Source organism: Solanum lycopersicum, chromosome 2 (genome assembly GCF_036512215.1).
Source record: "Solanum lycopersicum chromosome 2, SLM_r2.1".
Taxonomy (NCBI): Eukaryota; Viridiplantae; Streptophyta; class Magnoliopsida; order Solanales; family Solanaceae; genus Solanum; species Solanum lycopersicum.
Genome location: NC_090801.1, coordinates 69,408,883 through 69,436,247, shown reverse-complemented (window position 1 = coordinate 69,436,247; position 27,365 = coordinate 69,408,883). Strand labels below are relative to the sequence as shown.

The 27,365-nt window shown below is 35.0% G+C and overlaps 5 protein-coding genes across 5 annotated transcripts; 1 reads left to right on the top strand and 4 right to left on the bottom strand.

Moving 5' to 3' along the window:
- Positions 1 to 2,686: 2,686 nt before the first annotated feature.
- On the bottom strand, positions 2,687 to 4,347 carry LOC101247277 (cysteine desulfurase, mitochondrial). The gene has a single exon (XM_004231909.4). The coding sequence runs from the start codon at positions 4,345 to 4,347 to the stop codon at positions 2,980 to 2,982; it is 1,368 nt and encodes a 455-aa protein (XP_004231957.1). The 3' UTR covers positions 2,687 to 2,979.
- Positions 4,348 to 4,659: 312 nt separating this feature from the next.
- On the top strand, positions 4,660 to 8,357 carry LOC101247575 (uncharacterized). The gene is made up of 2 exons (XM_004231910.5): positions 4,660 to 4,971; positions 5,712 to 8,357. Exon 2 carries the CDS (start codon positions 5,741 to 5,743, stop codon positions 8,075 to 8,077), a length of 2,337 nt encoding a protein of 778 aa, XP_004231958.1. The 5' UTR covers positions 4,660 to 4,971; positions 5,712 to 5,740; the 3' UTR covers positions 8,078 to 8,357.
- Positions 8,358 to 9,354: 997 nt separating this feature from the next.
- Positions 9,355 to 12,515, bottom strand: LOC101247875 (cytochrome c oxidase subunit 6a, mitochondrial). Its single transcript, XM_004231911.5, has 4 exons — positions 12,219 to 12,515; positions 11,818 to 11,924; positions 10,516 to 10,558; positions 9,355 to 9,617 (listed from the first exon to the last, which is right to left on the bottom strand). The coding sequence occupies exons 1-4, from the start codon at positions 12,334 to 12,336 to the stop codon at positions 9,583 to 9,585; spliced, it is 303 nt and encodes a 100-aa protein (XP_004231959.1). The 5' UTR covers positions 12,337 to 12,515; the 3' UTR covers positions 9,355 to 9,582.
- Positions 12,516 to 13,318: 803 nt separating this feature from the next.
- Positions 13,319 to 15,591, bottom strand: LOC101248155 (tubulin alpha-3 chain-like). The gene is made up of 4 exons (XM_004231912.5): positions 15,242 to 15,591; positions 14,728 to 14,962; positions 14,262 to 14,632; positions 13,319 to 14,104 (listed from the first exon to the last, which is right to left on the bottom strand). Exons 1-4 carry the CDS (start codon positions 15,332 to 15,334, stop codon positions 13,448 to 13,450), a joined length of 1,356 nt encoding a protein of 451 aa, XP_004231960.1. The 5' UTR covers positions 15,335 to 15,591; the 3' UTR covers positions 13,319 to 13,447.
- Positions 15,592 to 15,736: 145 nt separating this feature from the next.
- Positions 15,737 to 20,681, bottom strand: LOC101248440 (LRR receptor-like serine/threonine-protein kinase HSL2). Its single transcript, XM_004231913.4, has 2 exons — positions 17,706 to 20,681; positions 15,737 to 16,394 (listed from the first exon to the last, which is right to left on the bottom strand). The coding sequence occupies exons 1-2, from the start codon at positions 20,284 to 20,286 to the stop codon at positions 16,006 to 16,008; spliced, it is 2,970 nt and encodes a 989-aa protein (XP_004231961.1). The 5' UTR covers positions 20,287 to 20,681; the 3' UTR covers positions 15,737 to 16,005.
- Between the last annotated feature and the right edge of the window lie 6,684 nt (positions 20,682 to 27,365).

The window sequence follows — 27,365 nt, the reverse complement described above, 5'->3', positions numbered from 1 at the left end:
TCCCAGCTTGTAGGCATACACAAATTAATTTAGTTTTTCGAAGAATGCAAATCCGAAATCCGAATGTAGAAGTGATGCCAACTTATCAAGCATTGTCCTACGCCACATACCTTTGAATTTCATTCGATTTCCAGCTAAGCATGCAAACCCACACAAAAATTCACATATAGAAGTAACGAAGTAGTATCTTGAGGTCCAAAGGATAAAACAGGATCTATGAAAAAGCAAAATGACCAGTGGAGTAACATATTTGAGGGAATTTGGTTTTAACACGAGACATTTCTGCTTGATCTATCATTTTTATTTCTTCTTGCTGAAGGAGCCTCAAAGAGATAAACTAAACACATTCAACCGCTTCCAAGTACACTTTATTTTCGGAAAGCATTTCAACAAAAAGAACACTTCCTAAAATAATCAGAGTATTTGAAAGCATGACATGTTACAAATCACTAGTCTACCCAACCGATTTGGACTTCATTAACAGAGTCAGTCAGGCACACTGTTGACGCCATGTTGGAAAACAGTATAACAAAAGAATCACACATCAATAGTCATTAGGATCTAAGGAAGTGTTGTCACAAAGCACAAAATCATACCTGTGTAATCCCACAAGTGGATGCTTTCAACATGCATGGCTTGCTAAAGTTTCAGCTTTACTAACAACTATAATAGAATAGCACTAGAAACCAGGATCTAGCTATTCTGAATTTACAGCATAAAAATGCCCTGTAAAAGCTCGATACAGGATGAAAAAGTCCCTTGCTTGAAGCAACAAACTACCAATAGAATTTAGGATTCAGGCTCATTTGGTTGTACCTTACATACTACTAATCTAAAAGCCAATTCTAATCCAGCAACAGAACCCCAGCAAACATCTCCGAAGTGTGTTTCCCCTTGCATGCTATCAATAAAATCAGCACCATAAACACAATACACTACGCAATTTTGACCAGTAATAACACCAATACTATGCAGCTACCACTATATAAAAAACTGTGAATCACTGAAGTACAAACTTTCCCCTAGCAGCCCAAACTACGTCTACCGTTCGTTCAAACAGGCATAGGCCAACTAAACGGCATTCCTGTAGCAATTGGGGTTATGGATTTTCATAGTCAACAAGCCTCAGTACAAGAAAGATACTACAAGCCGTCACAGGGATGATTTCATTGAGAAATACAAGGCAAAGATATCATTCCTCAAAGAAGCAACTAGAAATAACAGAAATCAAAGTGCAAAATAAGAATGACATTACTTCAACTGTCTAGACTCTACAACCCTGCAGCAGGTTCATATTCCCTCATCACTCTCATTCAGATGAAGATGTCATTTACTTAAAAGTTCTTTGTTTGTTTTTTATTTTTCTCCGCTGCCGACTATGGTGTATTTGTATTTGGGTAAAATTAGCCAGTGTACATGGCAGTATGAGCGGAGAACACGTGATGCTAGCAAAAAGGCCCAAAGTAGTAAGGTGAAATCAGAGAAGTGACGGGTGCCATGCGAGTGGTTATCACAGGAACAAACCAAAAGCACATGATCCTATGAATAGAGGACTCGAGACCCAATAACGTAGCCAAAAGGACAAAAAGGACGGATACGAATTGATTGAGCACGACAGAGGAATATTAATTGACACCACTAACGCATTTCCAAGACATCGTCCATTGGTCATAGTAAGCTAGGGTTCGGATGGAGCCTTTTTATTGCCTTATGCATAATCATTGTGATCTATAAATAGGATCTTCCACACACTTGTATGTCGTATGAAATTCAGATCCCACAAAACACAACAGCAAAACATTTATATTCTTCTGCTCCAAGCTTTCCTTACTTACTAAGTCCTTGTCTTATAGCATTGATGATTAACTAAGTCGTTCTCAGAATTGAAGCTAACAATGCCAGATTCAGTGCTCACCCACATCATCAAAGTTCAAAAGCTTCTTGCGACTACCTTTTTATTTGCTTTGTTATCATTATATCATTTTTACTAATTATCATCACGCTAATAACCAAAGCTAACGAGTTAAACTAACACGCGTGTCTATGACCTCATACAAATTTAACTGTACATTTTTTTGGTAAACAAAATTAAAATGGAAGGGGGAGAAGGTAGTGAAATAGACCATGACACCATCAATCTCAGTCTCTCCATGACTCCCAGAAATGATCATATAACTCAATACATTAAGGCAAGCGTTAACACCATAATCAAGGTGTTCATCGCCATGAATAAGATCTTGGAATCTTCAAATGTGCAACCTACAGATTAATTTTGTCATATAACCAGATAGCACTGATTCACAGCATTCAGTTGAAAACACCTTAAACAACTAGAAAGAAAGGACCTTAGACAAAGATGGCATCAAGCAAACAGAAATGAGGGACACATGAAGCAAGGTGCCCCCCATATTCTGCAAGGATACATAAGCAAAGAGTACAAGCGAATTTCATTCTGCGTACCCTTGATATTTTTCCTCAAAGCAAATTACCCTGTACAGTTCAAACCACGACAAGATGATAAATGTCCTAGATATGTCACAGGCAATCGTCCAATCTTTTCATATACTGACGTGTATAGTAGAAGTAGCGAGTGCAGATCATTGAATGCAGTAAATACACCCAAAATTATTTCCCAACATAATCAGAAAACACCACAAACTTTCCTAACATAATCATGCAAACACAATTGGGTCAAGATCATATAAGCATTTCAATGGTCAAAAGCAGAATATTAGAAACAAAAATCCAAGGGCAGCAACACCCATCATTTTTACCAAAAAGATGCTATATCCTGTCACTAAAGCAACTCATCGGTTTTATCATACACAATCACAGCGTCAACTTACAGTCGACGACAGTACATCTTATTGCAGAAACTTAACTCATAAAAGTAGCCTTGAAGCTCAAGAACATGTAATAAATATTCTGAACAAGAACCTGGACGATCAACTTCATTCCAAATGCTGTGTAACAACGAATCTAATGTTGTGCCCACTGTATACTCTTTATATCAATTCCCTCTTTAACCATTTCATAGAGTGGGCTCATTTCCCTTAATTTCTCAACCTGCTTGACTGTAAGATCTACAGCACGATCAATTTCTTGCTCAGTACTAAACCTCCCAATTCCATATCGAATCGACGTATGGGCCATATCTTCTTCAACACCCAACGCCCTCAACACGTAGGAGGGCTCCAAACTTGCACTGGTACACGCACTTCCACTCGACACTGCAACCTCCTTCAGACCCATCAACAAGCTCTCACCTTCCACATATGCAAAGGATAAGTTCAAATTCCCAGCATATCGCCTTTCAACACTTCCATTTATAACAACCCCATCAATCTTAGACCTTATACCATTCAGCAACCTCTCCTGCAAAGCTTTAATCCTCTGCTCGTCATATTCCATTTCCTTCATTGCAAGTTCACAAGCTGCCCCAAACCCTACCACTAGCGGAGTAGGTACTGTCCCACTCCTAATCCCTCTTTCTTGTCCACCCCCATTCATCTGGGGCTCAACCCTAATTCTTGGCCTACGCCTCATATACAAAGCGCCAACACCTTTTGGCCCATAAATTTTATGCCCACTTAACGACATCAAACTTATGTTCATCTTCTCCACATCAATTGGAACCTTTCCCAACGCTTGTGCAGCATCAGTATGAAAAGGAACATTAAATTCCTTGCAAATTTTCCCAATTTCCTCCATAGGCTGAATAACACCTATTTCATTGTTCACCATCATAACTGATACCAAGCCCGTATCAGGCCTTATTGCAGCCCGAAGCTTCTCCAGGTCAACAAGTCCATCAGACTCAACGGGAAGGTAAGTTACATCGAAGCCCTCTTGCTGTAAGTGACGGCAAGAATCCAGAACGCATTTGTGCTCCGTTTGAGTAGTAATAACATGTCGCTTCTTATCTTTATAGAAGTGCAGAACTCCCTTGACGGAGATGTTATTGGACTCAGTAGCACCTGAGGTGAAAATTATCTCCTTTGGAGAAGCTTTAACTAGGGTCGCGACTTGGGCTCGGGCCGCCTCAACTGCCTGATCTGATTCCCACCCGTAATAGTGAGTTCGGGAATGAGGATTTCCGTAACGGGAGATATGATAAGGAAGCATAGCGTCAAGAACCCTAGGATCCATCGGAGAAGTTGCCTGCATATCTAGGTATAGAGGTCTGCCGGATATTTTTACACCTTTCATAGTAATACCCGTAGTATCCTCTTCATACGGTTCTCCAACCGCCGCTGCCGCTGTGGAGAAAAGGCGGAGACGGCGTGTGCCATGGCAGGGTTTAGGCACCGTGCGCCGCAACGCTGTCGTTAGAAACTTCGAAAACATGATTTCAAAACTCGGTAATTCCTAACTCAGCGGTTTGTTTTCTTATCACAAAATAAAGTAACACCGAGTCACCGGTTCACCGACGTAGACCGCCTTATTTTTTAATCGGTGACACGTGGCAGCTTCTGCGCTTTACACTAAAATTTAATTCACTAAAACGACAGCCTAACTACAAATAACGACATCGTTTTGCGAAATTGGGAGATGAGGATCCCCAGTGTAAACGCTACAGTTGTTTAAATTATTAAAAAAAAAAAGGAGGGGAATTATGTGTGGTTTTCAAATAAATTGAGAAAAAGTGGATCTTGATCTGAAACTAAAAAAAGGTCACATCTTCACCTCTTTTGATAGTTCTTGATTCAACCTCTTCAAAAACTACTTGTCACCCATAAAACTCTTAAACCATTTTCCCCTTTGCCTTTTTTACACACAATATTGTTTATGGGGTACCAGTATTAGAAGCATATTATTACTAAGTTTGCGGTTTAAGGATCTTATATTATTGCACCTTTTCTTCTATTCTAATAATTGACCAAATTTGCCTATAAAGTTACCAACTTTTTGCTTCATTACCATTGGGATCTTGCATCCAGACTCAGAGACTCTCTTCTATTAGTGTATCAGGTATGTCTTTTTTTCTTTTAGTTTTGTGGAAAGATTTCAAATTTAGGTTGTGATGACTTGTTGGTTAGGATAGATTATCATTACTGTTCTTCGCATATTGACAAATGTAGATCTTTTGGAAACAATGTGTTTGTATTTCTGGATGTGCTTTAATTGTTGCAATTTCAACTGCCTGCCGCTCTTCATTAAGAGTTTATGTGCTTGGTCGCCTTCATTATGTTAAAATAGAACCTGATTTTAAATTCTGTAACACAATGACTGTTCAATGAATTGTGCTAAAATGATTCCCTATTTGTGTCTCATGTTGGGGGTTATCTTGAGTTGAATAAATGATTGAGAACTTGCTGGTTGATTCAAAGATAATATTCAGACATGTGTATCTGATATGACCAATTTCTTGAATTAATACTTTCTTTCATTGGCATCTGCCAAACCTATTGCAGCATATGTTGTTGAATCTTGTTAGCTCCTCCAACCACTGTTTAGATCTGGATGAAAGTAAGGAAGTAGTAGTAACTCAGATCCAGAAAGTAACCAATCTTTAGTTTAACTAAGTCGATTTGATTGTCTAACATTGTCAACAATGGCCTCTGTATTGTTGTTTTGTTTAAATGTACCAATTTGGTGTTGTTCTCATGATATATATGTCAGTATTCTGTAAAGCTAAACTTAGTGTTTTTTGGGGATTCTCTTTGGCACAAGCCCCTAAATTGCACCTTCTTCTTGGATCTTTTTTGTAGAGCTGTGTTTGGTTTATAAGAATATCATCATGTTCAAGTACTCGCCGCGTAGAAACCAACAGAGAAATAAAGGTTTTAAGGTGAAACATGCTCTTCAGATATGTGTACTTGTTGGTGTTTGTATCTGGCTGCTTTACCAGGTCCAGCACTCACGTAGCAAGAAAGCATCTATTGAACAAAACACAAGAGCCTCAGAGAAGGTACAAACTGACAATGATGTTATAAGGTTTGGAAGGAAGGACCTCCTACCTCAAAAGAAGGAAGTGGATATTGATGATGAGAAGCTGAAGGAGGTGACGGAGGAAGATGAGCTTAAGCGTTTTGATGATGATACCAAAGTGGAGGAGCATGACCATGATCTAGAAAAATCAGCGGAGGATAGTGAGCATAAAGGGGCTTCAGTGGATGAGGATACAGGGACAGAAAAAATCGAGGAGAAAGAAGTGAGTGGAGAAAATGCTGAAGCAGAAAGCAAAGAGAACACTGAAGATGGCAAAGGCGAGAATGAAGATGGCAAAGGCGAGAGCACTGAGGAAGCCACGGACTCAAATACCGACGACAGTGAAACTAATGAAACCAGAGAAGAAGATAGTGAAAAAGATCAGGTAAAGCAAAGTGACGTTGAGGGTGAAGAAACTAAGGATCAGGGATTAGAAAAGGAAGTCAAGGATGTTAAAGAGAATAATGACAGTGAAAGTGAAGAGAAGGCACAAAGTGAAGAGAGTGGAAATGAAGAAACCTCTATAAATAGAAGTGAAGAAGTAGTTGAAAATGTAAGTGACAAGAAGTCGGTGGAATTGGAAGAAAGTAATGAAGGGAAAGTAAAAGAGAATGAGGAGAGCAAAGAAGAGAAGAATGAGGGGGACAGCAGAGAGATTGATGAAGCCAGCAAAGAGAAGGAGGAGAACCAAGGCAAAACTGAAGAATCTGGCTCATCAGAAGATAAGGTTCATGATGAAGTTGATACAACTAATGAGGCTTCAACAGTGGAAAGTGGCAAGGAAGAGAGTTCAGTGGTTAAAGAAACTTCAGATTCTGAAAACATGACTGGTACAGAAGGAGATGGTAATGTAGCCTTGAATAATGAGGAGGAATCCAAGAAGGGAGAAGATGAGTTGCAAGATACGAAAAATAAGTTGGATTCAGATGCTGGAGAAAATAAGATGCTTGAACAAAATAGCTCTGCAGATACAAATACTGTTGGAGAAGTGACTAATGAAAGCAACACTGAGGACAGTTCTAATGCTGCAGCAGGAAACAATGAAGCCGCTAGCCAGCAGACAGAAACTGACAATTCTGCCTCTGAAGCCACTCAAAATGAAATCAACAGTAATGATAACTCCAATCAAGCAGGAACAAATGAAGCCAATGAACATCAGCAAGAAAATGAGAACTCAGCATCTCATACCATACAAAATGAGAACAACTCTAGTGATAACTCAGATCATGCAACAGGAACCAACAAAGCTAATGAACAACAGCAAGGAAATGAGAACAACTCTAGTAATGACTCCAATCACGCAGCAGAAACCCATGATGTCAATAAGCAGCAGCAGGAACAGGAAAGTTCTGTTTCTGATACCAAACAAAATGAGAAGAACTCTGGTGAAGACTCCAATCTTGCAGAAGGAACCAACGAAGCCAATAAGCAGCAGAAGGAACAAGACAGTTCTTCTTCTGACACCAAACAAAATGAGAAGAGCTCTGGTGAAGACTCCAATCTTACAGAAGGAACCAATGAAGCCAACAAACAGCAGCAGGAAAATGAAAGTTCTGTCGCTCATACTACACAAAATGAGAACAACTCCGGCGAGGACTCCAATCTTGCACAAGGAACCAATGATGCCAACAAACAGCAGCAGGAAAATGACAGTTCTGCCTCTCATACCACACAAAATGAGAACTCAATTAAGGAAGCTGTTTCTGTTGGAGATGGCACACAGAACGATCCAAATGAGCAGCAGTCTGAGAAAAACGATTCGAATTCCTCGGGAAATGAAGAATCAGTAACAAGTTCAAAAGGCTCTGTTACAGTTGACCAAAATGGCAACTCTGTAACAGCTGGTGCAACTGAGAAGTCAACAGGAGGTGGGAACGATCAAAATGAGGTAAACCAAAAAGCAGATACTAATTCTGATACAGGCTCTGGGAACAAAATAAATCCCTCAAATGACAATGATGAGACAGACCCCAAATTAACTGATTCTTCCACCTCAAATAGCAAACCTGATGATAGCCAGCAAAAGCAAGTGGAGTCGACAGATTCTGCGATTCCTCGAGAAGAGACAGAGGCTCGTACTGATCTGGGAACATTGCCACAGACAGGAAGCGAGGGGAACAGTCATGAAGAAGCTACAGCAGAGTAACACAGAAACGTAGTAGTAGTACTATTTTTATGCCAAGGTTCTGTTCACATTTTTTCTTCTTGCTGCCTTTTTCAAAGTCTTTCAAGGCAAATATGAAGTGAAATAACTTCGGTTTCCTTGCCTGTCGATTCCATTGACCCATCATGTGACAAATATATAGTTTAATGTTGCGCAGAACTCAGTTACTTGTTCATCTCTATCCCATAAACGTGTATCTGCATGTCTAAACATGCAATTTTTCGTGCATTATTAATGATAAAAGTTTTCTTCATCTTTGGAACATATTGCCAAAAGCATCTGCTTAGTCAATTATAATCATTGACCCTCACCCCCAGTGTAATTGGAAGACTTGAGCTTTTTCCATTAGGTCGTCTTTCAACATTGTATCTGAGGAAAAAAAAAAGATCGGTCTCATTTAATTGGTGACTTTTATTAACTCATAGAGATTCGTCGTCTCACTAAATATAAGACTCGGAAGATTATCAATTTAAAATTCTTCATCCTTAATAGATAAATTTTCGATTTGATTTAACATAGAGATGCAGAGATTGTACTAAAAACTATGCTGCGGAAAAGATCTCTGTTCTCCTATATATTTCCCGATTAGTCCTCGTATTCTAATACCACTCCTACATACTGGGCTATAAGTTATGCTTATATGAAATTAGTACTCCTACATACTGGGCTATAAGATTCATATCAAGTGTTACGTGAAAAGAAAAACTCAAAATATTCTGCAAGACATTTCTGCATTTTATGTGGATTTTTTTAATCAAATTACTCCCAAACGTCATCTGAATGAATTTCCCAGAAAAAGATTACAGGAAATAGTCAGTAATAGTCACCACAAACCGTCCTTGACCAATTACAAACCACATCTGTCGCTGAAAATCTTAAACACTGTTCAACAATTTTTTTTGACAAAGCCACATCTGTTACCAGCGGTGCCATTTGAGATCTTAAACTAGTTATCAGAACCTTTTAGGTAAATAGGGTATTGTAGCACAATCAACAAAGGGCTTAGTCAGCCAAAATAATCACATCCATCCCTTAAATTGTACCAATAAGCACGAACCCCCACAAAGACGCTTTAGTGAGGATATTTACCACCAATGTGGAACTTCACAGCACAAATCCGTATTTAATCAGACCCCAATGAAAAGATGAAGAACTTTAACCCCATATGTCAATAATATCTCAAGTAGATGAATAAATGCATTAAGACATTCAGAATGGGACATTTAAGAGTAACTATGATGAAAAGAATAACTAGTATGTGACTTAATCATCTCTCAATTCTTATTTCTTTAAAGAACACTTTGTAAGAAGCAAGTGTGTACTGCAAATGCAGATACGCCAAAGTGAAGGCAATACTTATACTGAAAAGATCCAACGGAAGACATCTCATGAAAAATTCAACAGCTTTCAACACAACATTTGTGACAATGATACTCGCAGATGGATAGGAATTATTTAAAATGCCTTCACAAAGAAACCGTGCAGTTTCAATGGTGCTTGGACTCAAAAAGCCCATCTGGACCTGCATTCACCAAAGGCCAGAGAAAATGGTATTACAACATTGCCAAACCAGGAGGCAGATCAAAATGCATGCACAAAATATGGCTAACATGGAAATTTCAACATCAGAAATAAGTATATCCTAGAAAGTGTACAACAACATGCCATGGGCCCTGAATTAACAATTAAAATAATATAAATATGCAATATCATGTTTACACTAAAAATGAGGCCTTCGGAACAGGCACTCGAACATCAACCAGCAAAACAACAGATAAGCATATGCGGCAGAACATGAAAATTCTGATTTCAACTTCTGACTTTCTCGCAACAGACGAAACTAGAAGAGAAATTCACTCATTGTATTATCTGTCTAAGTTGCCAACAACACCAGGCCACATAAATATGTGGGCAGAAACGAATTACGCCCCTCTTAACTATTGCAGCAAATATCATTGATTGCAAAATGGATAGGGGCATCAAGGGAATAAACTGCATTTTCTGTACATAGTTCTAAGAAATCAACAATTTTTTTCCTGCTAATTTTTTTCGAAATGATGCATATAATACAGTAACATGATAACATATAATGTTCTTATGCTCAACTATTTAAATCTGCAGCATCATTTCCCTAGGGGAAAAAGGATCATGTAAAACCAGCCCCACTACTATCAGGTATTAGATAAGAAGAACACTTCCAACCCCTTCAGTAACATCGAAAGCATGCTGCAACATTTTTTAACCCCAAAAGGAAAAAAAAGGTAATACATCAGTAAAACTCTTCTTATCAAACAAGTGCTGAATGCTGGTAACGGCATTGCTACCATCAAAGGTCAGATACAGTCAAACCTCCAAGCATGAGTCCATAAACATGAAATTATTGAGAGAGAAAATCAGAAAATGACGTGTCATATAATTACCCCATGGAAACTCCTTGTTGCGAATGTGCAAGTATGGGTAAGCCTGCAAGCAGAAGGACATTAAAATTAGATGTAACATCAAAACAATCTTCCGTGTTGTCATCTTGAAGTTAATAGATTGAGACACTTCACTAGTGTTACTATCATTCTGAAAAAAATCAATACATGCCGCTCCAAGCAATATCAAAATAGCCATAATGCCAAGGATTGAAATTAGATATTGGCTTCTCAAAAGTCCAGCTTTTAAGTAAACGATTTGTACGACGAGTGATTCTCCAAAACTCCCTTACTACTCATTTCCAGTCAAATTATATGAAAATTTCCATTTCGGGAAATCACAAAAATGATCAAGCCATTCAAAATAATAGTCCTATAACTCCACCATTGGTTCAAGAATTCCAATTAAAACATAAGAACCATATTCCATCATTTAGCCTTCTCAACTACTATTTAAACATTTTCTTCATCGACCACTTATATAAAACATAAGTCAATTATCACATAAAATAGGATTAACGATTTATACTTTACCATATACATTGATCTATCAACAAACTAATGGAAATTTAACCAAAAAAAACATTGTAAGGATCATCTTCGGTCATTTAGCCTTTCTAAAGAAACTTATTCCTTCTCTTCTCTAAGCCTTAGGGGGGCCGTGGAATTAGTCGCAAGCCAGCATGGAACAGACACAAAAATGTCCTATTCTCTAACTGCCACTCCTTCCTTGGTGTTTCCTACTCCTTCCACCTCTAATATATTGATGCCCTCTGTCCTCTATTGTTGATTCATATCTTGGTTCAATAGTTATTTTAACTACTTTCTTAATTATAAGTATCTAAAGCACACACAAGCTTATTCATAGTATTTTATTTTCTGAGGAAATGAATGAGAGTCTTCATGAAGTTGTAAAGAAAAAGAGTTCTGCTACAATTCTCCTCTTGAAATTTGAATTTAAACACTTAAACATCTCCCTTGCAGTAGTAAGTATTGGTAAAATTTCCCAGCTGCTTTAACCTTATTATGGCCGTTCATTATGAATATGTGATATATTTCTACACATTGCACTTATTTACCCTGCTTTTAGGTATTATGTGGACTGAAGGATCAAACAATTATTTCCACTACTTGAAAAGAAACAAATGCATAACCACTGATAAACAAAACCAATAAGAATTTCTAAAATTAACCTTACATCTGCACCTAAAATGGATAGATAGACACGTGAACATACCATTGAATACAAAAAAAAAATATTATTGACATCAAAGAAAGTAAAACAAATTCATTGACAAAGCTTACAGGAGGCTCTTCACTGTGAGGATGACCCTTGGAGAGATTAACCACTGCAAGAATAGTGCTAGATATTATTGCAACGTAAGTGATTTTCTCCCATTTAGAAGCTTCCCCTGGCCACAGAAATCGAAAATACACGTTCAAGTTAATCACTTCAAGAAAAACGAACCTACTATGCCTCAACCCCAAACTAATAAGGATCGTTATATCAATTTCGCTCATGCCCATTTCATACTAATGACTTGTCCTATTTCAAGAAAATGTAAATACAATATGTACGCAACCCAAGATCTAAAGAAACGCATAAAAAAACAGAGAGTTGTATATTAAGGATTAGAGATCGGATTCAATGCAAGCACAAACGAAGAAAACCTAATCCAAATTGAGAACGAATAAAGATTACATACGGGCCTCTTCTTCGACGGAGGCGTGAGAAGAGAAAGTCCTCTTGGGAGCCGGCGTTACACGAGGAGCGCGGCCACGGAGGGCGGAGCGAATACTAGATCTGAACATCGCCGTCGCCATTTAGGGATTTTCTTGTTCTTGTGATGGTGGATTGACTTTTCCGTTTGTGTGCCCTTCGCCTCTGTTATAATTAACTACTTCTCACGCTTTACCTTCTCGCATGTGCGAAGTCTTTTTAAGGTCCGTTTTTTTATGTTTGACCAAGTTTAAGGGGTCGTTGTTTAACAATTTTTTTAAATAGAGATCTGCAGAATTTTATTTTGTATTTCATAAAAATAAATGCTGGTTTTGGTAATTATCAAAAAGTTAATTTTTAATAGCTCAAATGAATTTAATTTGAAAATTCAAAAACAATTTTACAAAACTCAATTTTTGCAGATTTGCAAAACAAAATATGTTAGTTTTCTAATAATATTGTTAGTTTTAATTTCTCTGATTATTATTAATACTTATTAGATATTTAAACAAGACAAGTTTAATTTATGACTTTCACATTCAAAAATTCAAAATGGCATCAAGAGTTTTTTAAAAATTACTTTACAGCTTATTCACCTAGCTCATAGCAATTAAAAAAAAAAAAAGACACATATTCCATTGAAGCAACCTATTGAATATTTCATAAATTATTGATATTCGATGGATTAAGAAAAACTATTGTTATTCTCAAAAGTCAAAGTGCTCAAGTAAAGCAGTTTTTGTATAAGATGAGTTGCCAAATGTTCTTTGATAATGGATCGTGGCTGAGTAATCAATTGCGTAACTCGAAAGGCCAAATCAAGCATAAACTAAACGGAAGTCGGGGGCATGTGAAAGAAATTGATAACCAAATATCTGGAGAAAGATAGAATGTTGTTCATTTTTTTCTAAATTTGTTCAATTTCTGTGAATATCCTGTAGATATTTTTTCATTTTGTTGTAAGCCTCATCGATGAAAGAACAGATTAGAAATTTAATGAATATCCATTTTATACGATCTCAACATTATCACGCTTCCTTTTATCTTTCGGGAAAAAAAAATCATGTATTATTATACATTGTATAGTTATCAGACAATCAAATTTAGCATGTACATGTATAAAATGGAGATCTGTTTTTACAAATATTTTGCTAGTGCTAATTAAGTGTATGGGAAAAAGAACATATAATGACCCGTCAAACTCTTACTCATAAATCAGTATTCTTCTCCTTCACTACCCTCTTCACCTTGCCCATACTCAGCACCCACCTCCTCATAATCTTTCTCAAGCGCAGCTAAATCTTCACGGGCTTCAGAAAATTCACCTTCCTCCATGCCTTCACCCACATACCAATGAACAAATGCTCTTTTCGCGTACATTAGATCAAATTTGTGGTCGATTCTGGAGAAAACCTCAGCGACACTAGTGGAATTGGATATCATACACACTGCTCTCTGTACCTTGGCCAAATCACCTCCGGGGACAACGGTTGGTGTTTGATAGTTGATGCCACATTTAAAACCTGTTGGACACCAATCAACAAATTGAATACTACGTTTGGTTTTGATTATGGATACAGCAGCATTCACATCCTTAGGAACCACATCCCCTCGATACATTAGGCAGCATGCCATGTACTTGCCACGACGAGGATCACATTTGGCCATCATAGAAGCTGGTTCAAAAGCAGTTGTGGTGATTTCTGCCACAGAATGTTGTTCGTGGTGAGCCTTCTCAGCAGATATAACCGGAGCATAAGACGAAAGCATGAAGTGGATCCTTGGGTATGGAACCAGGTTAGTCTGGAATTCATTCACATCAACATTCAAAGCTCCATCAAACCTCAAAGAAGCAGTGAGAGATGAGATCACCTGATTAGAAGTTAGAAAACTCATTACATTGATAAGAGAAATACAAGGATTCAAACGGTTCAACTGACAAGGTATTGTCTGCTCTGGCCACAAAAGTTGGACCCCAAGCAGACAATACCTTCATTACAGAATGGAGGAGTTGTAAATGTGCCAATACCTGTGACACCAATCGGTTCAAGTTGGTATAGGTGGGGCGTTCAATGTCAAGGGATCGACGACAAATGTCATAAATGGCTTCATTATCAAGCAAGACAGCAACGTCTGTGTGTTCCAATAGGGAGTGGGTTGACAGAACACTATTGTATGGCTCCACCACAGAGGTTGAAACCTGAGGAGAGGGATACACAGTAAACCCAAGCTTGGATTTTTTACCATAGTCCACCGACAAACGTTCTAATAAAAGTGAACCTAAGCCAGAACCAGTGCCTCCACCAACAGCATTAAAGACCAAAAAACCCTGCAGACCAGTGCAGTTGTCTGCAAGCTTTCTGATTCGATCCAAGCAAAGATCAACGATCTCCCTTCCAACTGGTAAAGAAAAACAAAAATAGAGACTCAACCATCAAGAGTTATATCATAAGTTCAAAATAAGGGTAGAATTGAATTAGGTGCAGGATGTGTACTTGTATAGTGTCCTCGTGCGAAGTTGTTTGCTGCATCTTCTTTGCCACTAATCAATTGTTCAGGGTGAAATAACTGGCGATATGGTCCAGCTCTCACTTCATCAATAACAGTGGGCTCAAGATCAACAAAAACAGCACGAGGAACGTGCTTCCCTGAGCCGGTTTCGCTGAAAAATGTATTGAAGGCATCATCACCTCCTCCAAGAGTCTTGTCTCCTGGCATCTGACCGTCCGGCTATTGAACACACAAATAATTCAGGATACATTATGGAATGAGAAAAAACTAATTGACGGTATAATTCACTCATTTCTTGAAGATATGGAAAGACAAGAACCGATTAGTTCCACAGTTACCCAATTTTCATTAAGAACAAATACTCAATCATGAGTTAATTGGGTATGAAAAAATGAATTTTTTTTATTTTATTGAAATTAGTTTCTTCTCGACGTACACCAGATGAAAGATGTATATTATTAACATCATTCAAGAAAACATAAAAGAAAAGGAGATGACCTGGATGCCATGTTCGAGGCAATAAAGTTCCCAGCAAGCATTGCCGACCTGAATACCGGCCTGACCAATGTGAACGGATATGCATTCCCTCATCTTTCTCTTTTTTTAATGATATGTTTTTTTTGCAGAATCAATGAGGAAGCCCTTTATGAAGACTTCCGACGATCTCCAGAATTGGAATGCTTTGCTCTGCTCTGCTCCGCTCCTCCCCTTCTCGGATTCTACGGAGACATCATAAATAAATGGAGGGACACACACCATTGGGTTTTTTTGGAAAAAAATATTTCTGTGTATATTGAAACAAATTCATATTACCTTTGGTTTTTATTTATTTCCATCAACAAATTTATTTTTTTTAAATATCTTAAAAATCTTGGTAAAATAGATCAGCAAGAACGAATATTCTAACTTTTTGACTTAAGATGGATAAATTTCATTTTGTATTTGTACTCTCATCAAACTCCAGCAAAGATTAATTCATCCATACAAGAATACTTGTATATGAAAGTAAAGTTCATATATTGCAACAAAAACACGATGTTTTAGTCTGTTACAATATGAATTTTACAAGGTCAGCAATATTTTAGTTAAGCTACTATGTGGATTACTGGAGTATCTAACAAGGAACTTGTTTAAAACCCCAGCAAGCAAACTAAATTGACCTATGAAGCAGACCTAAACAGACACCTAATTTCACACATTCTTTTACATTTTACACTAGTATCAAGTTACTCAAGCAAGCACATTTTTGAAACTGTGAAAAGCTAATGCGTTGTTTTAGAACGAGCGGAGGGGATATTCTTCAGCAATTCAACAACTCTTCTCATGGAAGGCCTATTGATAGGCAATGCTGAAGTGCAAAGCAAAGCCACATCCAAAACATTTTTAATCTCTGCGTAATCGCTTGCAGATGGATTCATTCTCTGGTCAACTAGCTGATTCAAATCAAGAATACCACCTGCGCACGTAACAATATGGCCAGTTCCTTCGTCTTTCTTAGACGATGTTGCAACCTCTAACACCCACTTGACAACGTCCTTATCCTCTCCGAAAGAGGAGTCATTAGGCCTTTTACCAATTATTAGTTCCAACAGTACCACACCAAAGCTATAAACATCACTCTTCTCAGTGATCTTCAGAGTGTAGGCATATTCTGCAATTGAAACAAAAGGAATTGAGGTTAAGTTTAGACGCGCAGCTGAAAACCTTGGATAACACATTTGCCGTCCCATGAGATATTTAGCAAACTTTAGCATCTTCCTAATCATTAAGTAGCCAAGATCAACTTAACAAACTGTTTGCAATTGCAAGAGGAATGTTTTCTAGTATCAAAAGGCCATCAAAAGTTTTCCATCAAGGGCGTGGTTTCTGTATTCTTCTCACTTTTGCAAAGGAAGGGCACACGGGCAGTCACAGACCGGATAGTGTCAGCTTTACAAAAAAGATGAAATTGTATGTCCAATCAAAGAGGACTTATGGTGGTAAATAGAATTTAAGACATCGATAAATTAGATAAATAAGAAACGACACTTAGGCACATGTTCTTTCAATCCTATTCTTTTAGACCAATTCTTGAATTACGTTAACTAATGCTAGGTGACAGGACACACATGACCCTCCTATTTTTTATTCTTTCAATCAAATCTTGATTGTGCTAACAAACATTAGGTGACAAAATCATTCAATAATTCCATGTGATCTCAGAATTAAATATTACTACTGGTGTAGAATAAATGGTCATGCAGACTTTAGAAAACGGAGTGCCCAACTATGCTTAGATTGTACTTTGACAAACCCCAAATGAAACTCAGGATTAAATATTTCAGGTAGTCAAAACTAAACAGTCATGCAGACTTCAAAAATGGGGTGCCCAATCATTCTTTGGTTTTACATTGACAAATCCCCTTGCCAATCATATAATCAAGCATTAGCAAGCAAAAAAACAATATGCAGACTTCAGAACAGCGTCCAGTTAGAGGAATGAAACTAGATGCTACCATTAAATGGAGAATATTAAGGTTTCCAATCTACTAATAAGTTTGAAACATCTCCTAAAATCTTATCTGGCTTCATACAAAAGAATCTCAAATCAAATCAAATCAAAATTTTAAGATAGTATGCAAAGTTAACCAAAACTTCCAGAAAACTATTTTTGGATGTCCTTGATATGCCAAACGCAAGATATTGAATATCTCTTCACAGCAACTTAACAAGAAAGTTGAAACCAACAACAACTAGGCCACGGTCCCAAACAAGTAGAGGTTAACTTTACGAATTCCTGCTGTCCATACCACTTCATTTATGCCTATTTCGGTTCAATATTTTTTTTTCTTAGATAGTGTCCTTAGCACTATATGTTTTCAACATCTGTTATTGGCAAATAAATTTCTTACAGAACGAAAAATTTCTAACATTCATTGGACATAAAATGAATGGTGAAAAACAATAAGGAATTTAAGCTTACCAGGTGCAATGTAGCCGTAGGAACCAGCAATGTGGGACATGGCTTGATCACTCTCCTCAGCATCCCCTCGCATTGCCTTGGCTAGCCCAAAATCAGCCACTTTGGGCCTGAAATCTTCGTCCAACAAAATGTTATTAGACTTAACATCTCTGTGAACTACTGCTGGCACAGAATCATGGTGCAAATAGGCCAATCCATGAGCTGCTCCAACTGCTATGGCAAATCTCCTCGGCCAATCCAATAACAAGCCACCTTTTTCCCCATGTAATACGTCTCCTAAGCTTCCATTCTCCATGTATTCGTACACCAATATCCTAAAGTCATCACCAATGCCAGTGTACAATAGTTTCACTATGTTTCCATGCCGAACTCTCCCTAATGTCTCCACCTCTGACCTGAACACCTCCTCGGATTCTCTTTCCCGTTTAGCCGCCCAAAGTTTCTTCACCGCAACCATCTGCCCGTTTTTCAATTTGACCCGGTACACCCGACCCGACCCACCAGCTCCAATGAGATTTTTTTCTATCAGTGCATCTAACACGTCTCTCTCTGTGAAACCGACACGTTGGAATGCAGTAATTCTCCACACACTTTTACGTTTGCTACGGATTGGTAGCAGCTTACTGGCCTTGAGTAAGACACAAACAAGTGACCCAACAAGTATGAAGGCAAAAGCTGATAAAATACACACCAAGTACAAGCTTACACTTTTAGGTCTTCGGCACTGGGGCAGAGGCTTAAGATCTGGACTACAAAGATCCGGATTGCCCAGTAAACCTGAGACGAAAAAATCGTTATCAAACCCAAGTGGCACTTTCCCTTCCAGCCTGTTATTCGATACATTGAATTTGTTGAGCTTGAGCTTGCTCAGCTCGGATGGAATTTCACCAGAAAGCAAGTTTGAGGCGAGGTCTAAGTATGTTAAGACCGGTAACATCCCAAGCTCACCAGGAATTTCACCGGTCAGTTGATTGTCAGCTAAACTCAACTCAGTCAATTCATTCCAAGAACTAACTGATTTGGGAATTTGACCCCTGATCCTATTTTGTGAAAGATCAAGCTTTTGTAACTTTTTCAATCTTGTGATACACGAAGGCAACTGCCCTGATAATTGATTCTTGCTAATGTCCATGAACACAACCTCTTCCAAATTGCATATTTCTGCTGGCAATTCTCCGGAGAAGTTGTTGCCAGAGATGAGAATTTGTGTCAGGCCTCGAGCATTGGAGATTGAAGCTGGAATTGAACCTTGAAAGTTGTTGTTTCGCAGTTCAAGAAATGTGTATCCATCAAATCCCCAGAAACCAGTTGGTAATTCACCAGAGAATTGATTGTTATAGATACGCACATATGATAGTGAATAACACTGCCCATAGGATTCTGGGATTGGCCCATTGAACTTATTATCAAACAGGTTCAAAATCCTAAGTTTCTTTCTAGAACATAGGTTGGGAGGTAAAGAACCTTCTAGATTGTTGCCGGAGACATCAAACTCATCTAAATCTGAACTTAAACCAAACGTTTGAGGTAAAGTACCTGAAAATCTGTTGTTAAAAAGCTTTAACTGACTAAGATTTGGGTTAAGAGCTAAATTTTCTGAAATTTCGCCTTCTAATTGGTTATCATTGAGATTTAAAGATTCCAATGGCAAATGGGTAAGGGTTTCAGGTATTTTCCCGGTGAGATTGTTCTCAGAAGCGTCAAACCTGGAAAGAGAACCAAGACCGGAAAACATGTCCGGCAATTCGCCTGAGAAATGGTTCCCAAAGAGCTCTATTTGTTGTATGGTTTTGAGTTTTCCGAAGCTTTCTGGAATTTTTCCGGAGAGATTGTTGTTTGCCACATCAAAATCCTGAATAGATTTCAGGTCTTTGATAGAATCTGGAAAATTCCCAACAAGGCTCGCAAACCGAGCATAGAAAATTCGAAGCTTACCGAGTCGGCCGATTGAGGAAGGCAATGGACCTGGCTTAAACGGATTTGCAGCAATTTCCAATCGAGTCAACTCGGTAAGATTCGTCAAGAACTCAGGAATTGAACCATTGAGGAGATTGTTAGCTATATTTAGCACTTGTAATTTGGGTAAACGGCCTAAACTCGCCGGGATTTCACCGGAGAAATTGTTTGAATTAGCATCAAGGACGGTCAAGTTATCAAACTTGGTAACAAACTCCGGCAGCCGGCCAACAAAGAAATTTAAAGAAATATTCAATAAGTGTAGATGCGAACAGAGTGACCATGAGTCAGAGGAAATGGACTCACCAAAACTGTTATCACCCAGATTGAGTTCCTGCAAAGTCGAAATCCGGCAGAAATCAGCAGGAAAACGACCTGCGATTCCAAAACTCCCAAAATCAATGGACAGAACCTGACCGGTTCTACGATCACACTTGATCCCGTTCCAGCTGCAAGGCGCATTTGGAGCAGACCCGTTCCAATCAGCAATCAACCCATTCGGGTCATCGAGTTGGGCGGACTTAACCCGGAGTAAAATAGCAATATCCCGAGGCGATGAACTCGCCGGAACAATGAAGAGAAAAAAACTTATGAGTATCAGCAATTGAAGCTTCATGTAATCCATTGATGAGTGAATGAATCTCCCCTGCTCCTCAAGTCCTTAAAAAGGCAAGAACCGATTAATCATAAACATGTGTAAATGGAGGTTGAATGTTGGGAAGATAAGAGTTAGAAAGAGGTGGAGGAAATTTATGCATGGATTACAAGTGTAACGGAAGCAGAGCTTAAGGAGAAGAAATAGTACTGAAAGCGTGAAGAGTGTTCACACATTAGATAGAAAAGCTAGTATTGGACTCTAATGGCGACGAACAAGACAAGAGTTACAGTAACTTGAAGCAGAGAGTAATGATAAGGTTTTTGGACTCAAAAATATTTGTATATTGCATAATAGTATATTACTATAAATACAAGTTAATATTATTACTCTAATTAATTACAAGGGTTAGAAAGAGGGAATGCAAAATCTTGAATTTGAATTACTTTTTTTATTAATATTAATTTTCTTAAAGTATGAGTCACACTCTTATTTTGACTCAAAAAGAATAAATGGAAATAAAGTAATTAAACTTTTATCTTTTATTCTTGGAAAGAAAATAAGGAATAAAAAAGGAGGATGTATCATCTCAAAATTTGACTATTTTAGTTAGGTTGTATATTTCTTTTTATGAATATTAAAATAATTTCAATATAGCGCGAATAAGGAGAAAATTTAGAAATGTGAAAAGAATTTCTTTTGATTCTAAATGTTGAATTTATGGAGACAAGGGTAAGAACTCTTCAATATTACATTACTTGGAATCTAATATTCTATTTTAACTACACAAGTTTTAATTTTAAAAAAAAACATCTTCTAGAAAAGTTGTCACACTGCTTTTATATATATATATATATATATATATATATATATATATATATATATAATGAGGGAGAGGCAATACTAATGATGCTCCGTTGAAGGTTTATAGTTATCATCACATTTGGAACAAAAAAATTTTGTTATTAACTTATTATTACTATCATTATATCATATTATATAGACCCAAGAAAAATAAATTACTTTGGAAATCTAAAATATTTGTGCATCAACAATCAAGATAAGTTTTACGAAAAAGGATCTAAAATATTTTTAAAGTATTGAAAATGATGCAAAATTATTCTTCATCCACCCATTGATTTTAAAATATCCTTCTCACCCACCTATTAACTCCAAAGTACTCTTGTCATTCACTTTTGGGTTCAAAATTGACCACTTATTTAACGGTTTTAAATTTAAATTATTTATATAATTTGAAGTCAATAGGTGAATGAGAGAAAATTTTGAAGCCAAATAAGTGGATTGAGAATAATTTTGTACCATTTAATAATTTAAGAATATTTTAGATCCTTTTTCATAAGTTTTATTGTATCGTCCTCTTTGGCTTTGTTTTTATTTTCCTGGCAAGTGTTCCCAATTTTAGAAAAATAGTATCCATCAAACTTGATTTTTTTTCATGAATATTTGGACATGGAGCCGTTAATTGCTTAAAAAGTTTAGCTAATACTTACATTAGTTATAATGATTGTTACTTCATTAAATTGCTCTCTATTTCTCTTTGAATATGTACAGACTCTTTTAGAAAGTAGTATTATTTTCGTTAATTTTAAATTATCATAATTTAAATTTTTTAGAGTCAAATAATAATAACATTGACTATATTTTATGATATAGTTCAGCATATTGATATGTCAAAAATTGTAACTTTTATAGTATTTTTTTTATAGTTTTTGAATTTCTAAATTTTTTATTAAAATATTGAAAAGCAATCTAATTTAAGTTGAAAAATTAATCAAATTGACTTTTAAAAAATGCAACAAACAATTAACAGTAATTGTAATATCCATACTTTATTATTAAAAAAAATCTTTAAAATGGATGAGAGATGTATTTTATTAAAATTCAAATTTCTTGAAATAATCTATTGTTTTAGAAGTGAAAAACGATAATTCATTATCAAGACCGTCTTAACCCATCTACCACTAAAGTCATCGTTTGGGGCTCCATTTATTTTGCTGGCCTCATTTTTTATAATATAATTACTTATGTAGGTTATTTAAAAAAAAATTATATGTACTAGAGTGTTATGATTTTTAATATAGAAATTGCATATGAGATAAAAATAAATCTAAATTTCGTAAGAAACAATCTGATGAAAATATGAATGATGAAATCACAGAGTCTCTTGAAGAGTCTTTTAGAGTTGATTGTTTTATATAGAGAGAGTAGATCAAACTATTTTTTGACTTCAAAATAGATTTGAACCAATTGAAGTATATGGAAATAATTTTGCTTTCTTATTTGGTGGTAAAATATTGAGATCGCTAGATAATGAGAATTTGAAAAATATTGTTTAAACCTAACTTTCTTTTAACATGTAATACTCATTTTGATATTGATGGTTCAAATTTATTTTTTTTAATTAAAGGTGTTAAGGAAAACAATACAAGTAGAAGATAATTATCTAATGAAAATATTCAATCAAATAAAAAGACTTGATTCTCTTTCAAATACACATATTGCTTACAGAATAATATTAACAGTTCTTGTAATTGCTGCCTCAACTGAAAGAAGCTTTTTCTAAATGAAATTTGATTAAATTTTCTTTAAGATCAATATTGTCTTGAGAGAGATCGAACAAACTAGCTATATTATCATTTGAAAAAGGAATAATTAAAACAAATTGATTACTCTCTCCGTTTAAAAAAGAATGACCTCCTTTCCTTTTTAATATGTTTCAAAAAGAATAATCTTTTTTTTGTAACAATTTTTCACGTGACAAGTTTAAGACCACAAGATCAGAGGACAATTTTGTACATTTGATCTAACTTTAATTTAGGATCACAAGATTCAAAAGTCTTCTTATACTCTTAAATTAGGTCATTTTTTGTGAAACGGACGGAGTATAAAATAGTACCTAATGACTTCGCATCTTAAATAGTAAAAAAAAATAGATTTAAAATAAAAATATATATGACAAAAAATAATTATTAGAGTCTCTCTCTTAACTTCGCTTTAGGCTCTCAATGTTGTTGAGTCGCATGTCCATGTTCATTATGTTCCTTTTTTTATATTTATTTATTTTATTTTTCAATATTACTGTAGAAATATAACAATTTCCTAAAATTTATTATAAAATATAAAATTTTCCAATAAAGAATAAATCGTTGTTTTCTGGAATAAAAAATTTATATGCTTCATGCCGGCGTCGAATCATAAGCTATAAGAAAGCCATTACAATTGTTCGACTATTATTATAGAAGTTTGTTTAGACTAATGTAGTACTAATTTGGTTCCCATATTTGTATACGTCGATAGATTTAGGAATCTAACATCACTTCCTAAAACTAGCCGACTGATAAATGATTTCAAACATTATTAAACTCATTTTTTTCCTAGATTGCACTAACTTTATCATTTTGATGACTAAGCGTTTAGTAAACAATAATAAAAAAAACAATAATTTGGCATTGACATAATGTTGATGTCATTCCTGCATCATAAATTATCCACAAAGACCGCTCATTAAGATTTGAATGGTCAGTACCCAGTGGACAAAGTTAAGAAAAACGAGTACGTAACTAAAATAAGTTTAGGAGAGTAAAAAAATTTTATTTTATCTAATTTTTTAAATATTTTTTATTAGTATCATAATATGTATTTTAATATATAATTGAACTTTTTTTTTCACATTATCGACGCTGCAGTTGAATATAATATTTGGTTTATATTTTTTTTTTTAAAAAAAAAGCATAAGTGGAAGTGCAATGAACGTGATGCTATCTTATAAGTCTTGTGGTACTTGGGATATTTACATCTCATAATAATTGCTGTGTGCTTTGATATTTTGAGACATATTTTAATTGGGCAGACATATATACGATTTTTAACTCCATGACTATAGCAAATTTATCTCATTTTTTCACTAAAAGGTAAATTAAAAAATACATTTCAACTTTTTAGAAATACATATTTCAACTTATTGTGTGTTTTAAGACTTCTCGAAATTATAATTAAAATAGATGAAGTTGGAGAAATCTTTTCGAGAGACCTTAAGTAAGACTAAATTATGATTTCGAGCTGTAATAAGTTATTGTATCATATTATATTTCTAAGTTTAATAAAAGAACTTCGATTAAAGTACTGTACTAACTAATTGAGAAGTGAGAAGTACTTATGGAAAACATTATCCAGGAATGGGTTTCAAGAGCCAGTGTCTTAAAAGTAGTGTGAAATACATTATTCTTCAGTTGTTGTTGTGTGACAAATTTGATTATATTATTATTATACAAAGTGAAATTAAGGTATTTTGAAAGAGACAAAACAACTAAACGTCGCCGTGACGAGTAAGTTGATTAGTACAAATATTTAATGTATAGGCTTTAATAATTTACTTATGATTTAGCATAGGCCTTATAGGGTTTAGAAAATGTTAGCGTGAAAGTGGGAGTTCTAATTATGCCACTTTCAGTGAATGATACTGTCAATTTTTTTCCCTTTAAAAACATTAATTAAAAATCATTTTACAAAAAAAAATCAATTTTTTTTTATAAACAAAACGATAATAATTAATAATATCTTAATTTATTAAAAATATATTTAATAAACACAATAATTAAAATAAATCCAAGAAATATTAAAGAAGGCGAAGATGTTCATCGAGAGTATCTAATAATTTTTTTATTCGTTTGCACGTGTCAATAGTTTCGATGAGCAAGATTTATATTCCTTTGGAGAGAAGCAGTCATTTGAATTATTTCTTAAACATGAACACTTATGTGTAGAAAAAAAAACATTTATCAGCTCTAAAACTACATTGAACTATATGAACACTTCCATTTATCTATCTATTAATTTGTAACATAATTTTTAATTTGGTTTGTGGGCCTGACTAAGCTTAGGAACCTAAGTTCTTGTAAAGCTAAGTGAACAAGTATAAGATGGTGTTTAAATTGACTTAAAAATTAATTAAATATATTTGTAAACAGTCACGGATTAGATGAATGTTATGGATTAATCAACCATTGCTTTTTGCAATAAACACTAATATTTGTTTGTAATACATAATAATTCATTCAAGTGTATTAACTAAACACTCACTTTATAAAACAATTATCAAACCAAAACTTGGGCATCCATGAAATAAAATTTCTACATCCACCATTGTTTGTAAGTCAATTTTTATTTGAGAGTATGTTTGGATTGACTTAAAAGTTGGTCAAATCTATTTGTAAGTCAGTTTTTGACTTCTAGAAATCTTTGACAAATATAATAAATAACGTAAAATAAGTAAGCAAGTGTTTGGCAAGATAAAAATGACTTCAAATAAATCAAAATTGAGTGACTTTCTAAATATTCAAAGTTGAGTGACCGTTTGAGATATTATCACTTTTTACTTGTTTTATATTTGATTTAACATACTTAATGATAGAATTATAAATAAAAAAATATTCTACCAAAATATTAAGTAAAATAATAGTTTTACTATATCAACGACTAAATACAATTAATTAAATATTTTGAAAATGATTATAGTTAATTATAATAATAAGTTAAATGATGAATTATCTCTTAATTTTAAAAAATTAAATAAATTATTATTTTTAATATAATGCACAAATAAAAAAGAATAAGAGTAAATTGACAATTCGCATGGACATATTTCAACAATCACAAAAAGGGAAAGAAGGGATTGGTAGCTCAAAAGGGAAGTGATAATTAAAACTTAGAAGTAAGTAGTTGAACTAACAATGACCCCTTAATCGTTGTAGGGGGCTGCTAATCTATCTGTCTAATTTTGTTGCCACACAAGTCAATGATCTACAAGTATACTTTAGTCACATGCTGTATCATATTATATATCCTACCACTAATACTGAACTTACAGTAATCTAAACAAAAACCAGTACTCACAAAAATATTATTCCACTCATTTTTTCAATTGTTTATGGGCCATTTTATGGACCCCTGGCTATGTAGGTAGTAAATCTCAAGTCACCTAGCTACTGGTCCTTTAACTTTAATAGTGGTGCTGTTCTTTTGACCAGAGAAAAGCACGAAAAAGGTCTTGGCTTTTTTTTTTTTTGGTTTTACCCAGAGAACAAACGTAAATTTTATATATAATTTTTTGCGCAATCTTTTTAATGAGTTAATTTTTGAAATTAAGTTAGATCAAATATCTATTTAACATACTTGGTTTAATTAGAAAATGAAGGGAAAAAAGAAAAATCCTATTTTCTCTTTTAGGAACCAAGAAATTTTAATTCGTAAGAAAAGAAATCTTTTTATTAGCTTATCTTATTCTTTTTAAATAATTAACACAAAATAAGGTGATAAATCGATTTTTTAAAAGAATCTTTCTCCATTGCCTTTAGCTTGAAAATGTAAATATTGGTTTTTCTTTCTCAGCAAAAGGAAAAGGAGAGAGAAAAAATTATACGTTTAATTAATGTATCCTACTTTCCAAGCGCATTATAATGGCAATAAAATCTTTGCAAAATTCTCAATAATGAAGTGTAACAAAAGGTGAATGTGCTTTTTGATTAACCATTCGTAATATGCATAAGTGACATGCTTAAAGTAGTTTAAAACAAAGACTAATTAGTTGTGACTTTTTATAAACAAACAAAAATATCCAAATGGAGAATAATTATTTCATCAATTTACTTTTGCATAAAGAGTCAAATTATAGTCGAATAACTTTGAATAGAAAAATAGTTAAATCGATACATCAGACATGACCCATGGCCCATAATATCACATCAGCAATCAATGTTGACTTATAATGAGCTCCATAATGCCTCATCTTTTTACTCTTCTCTTGTAGTTTAGTACCTATGACAACGGGAATGATCTTCGAGGCGTTCGTTCGAACCTTTTCTATAAATAAAATTTAATTATATATATAATGTGTATTTTGTTTTTATTAATTTGTATTTTTAGATTTTGAATTTCTAAATATAAAATTAGATATTGATTCAGAGATTTAGGAATTTAAAATTTATCTTGAGACTTTTAGATTTAAATTATTAATAATATTTTTATTTTTCGAACCAAAATAATGAATTCGCTACTGATGGAAACGTTGTATCTAGTTTGGGAATTTTCGG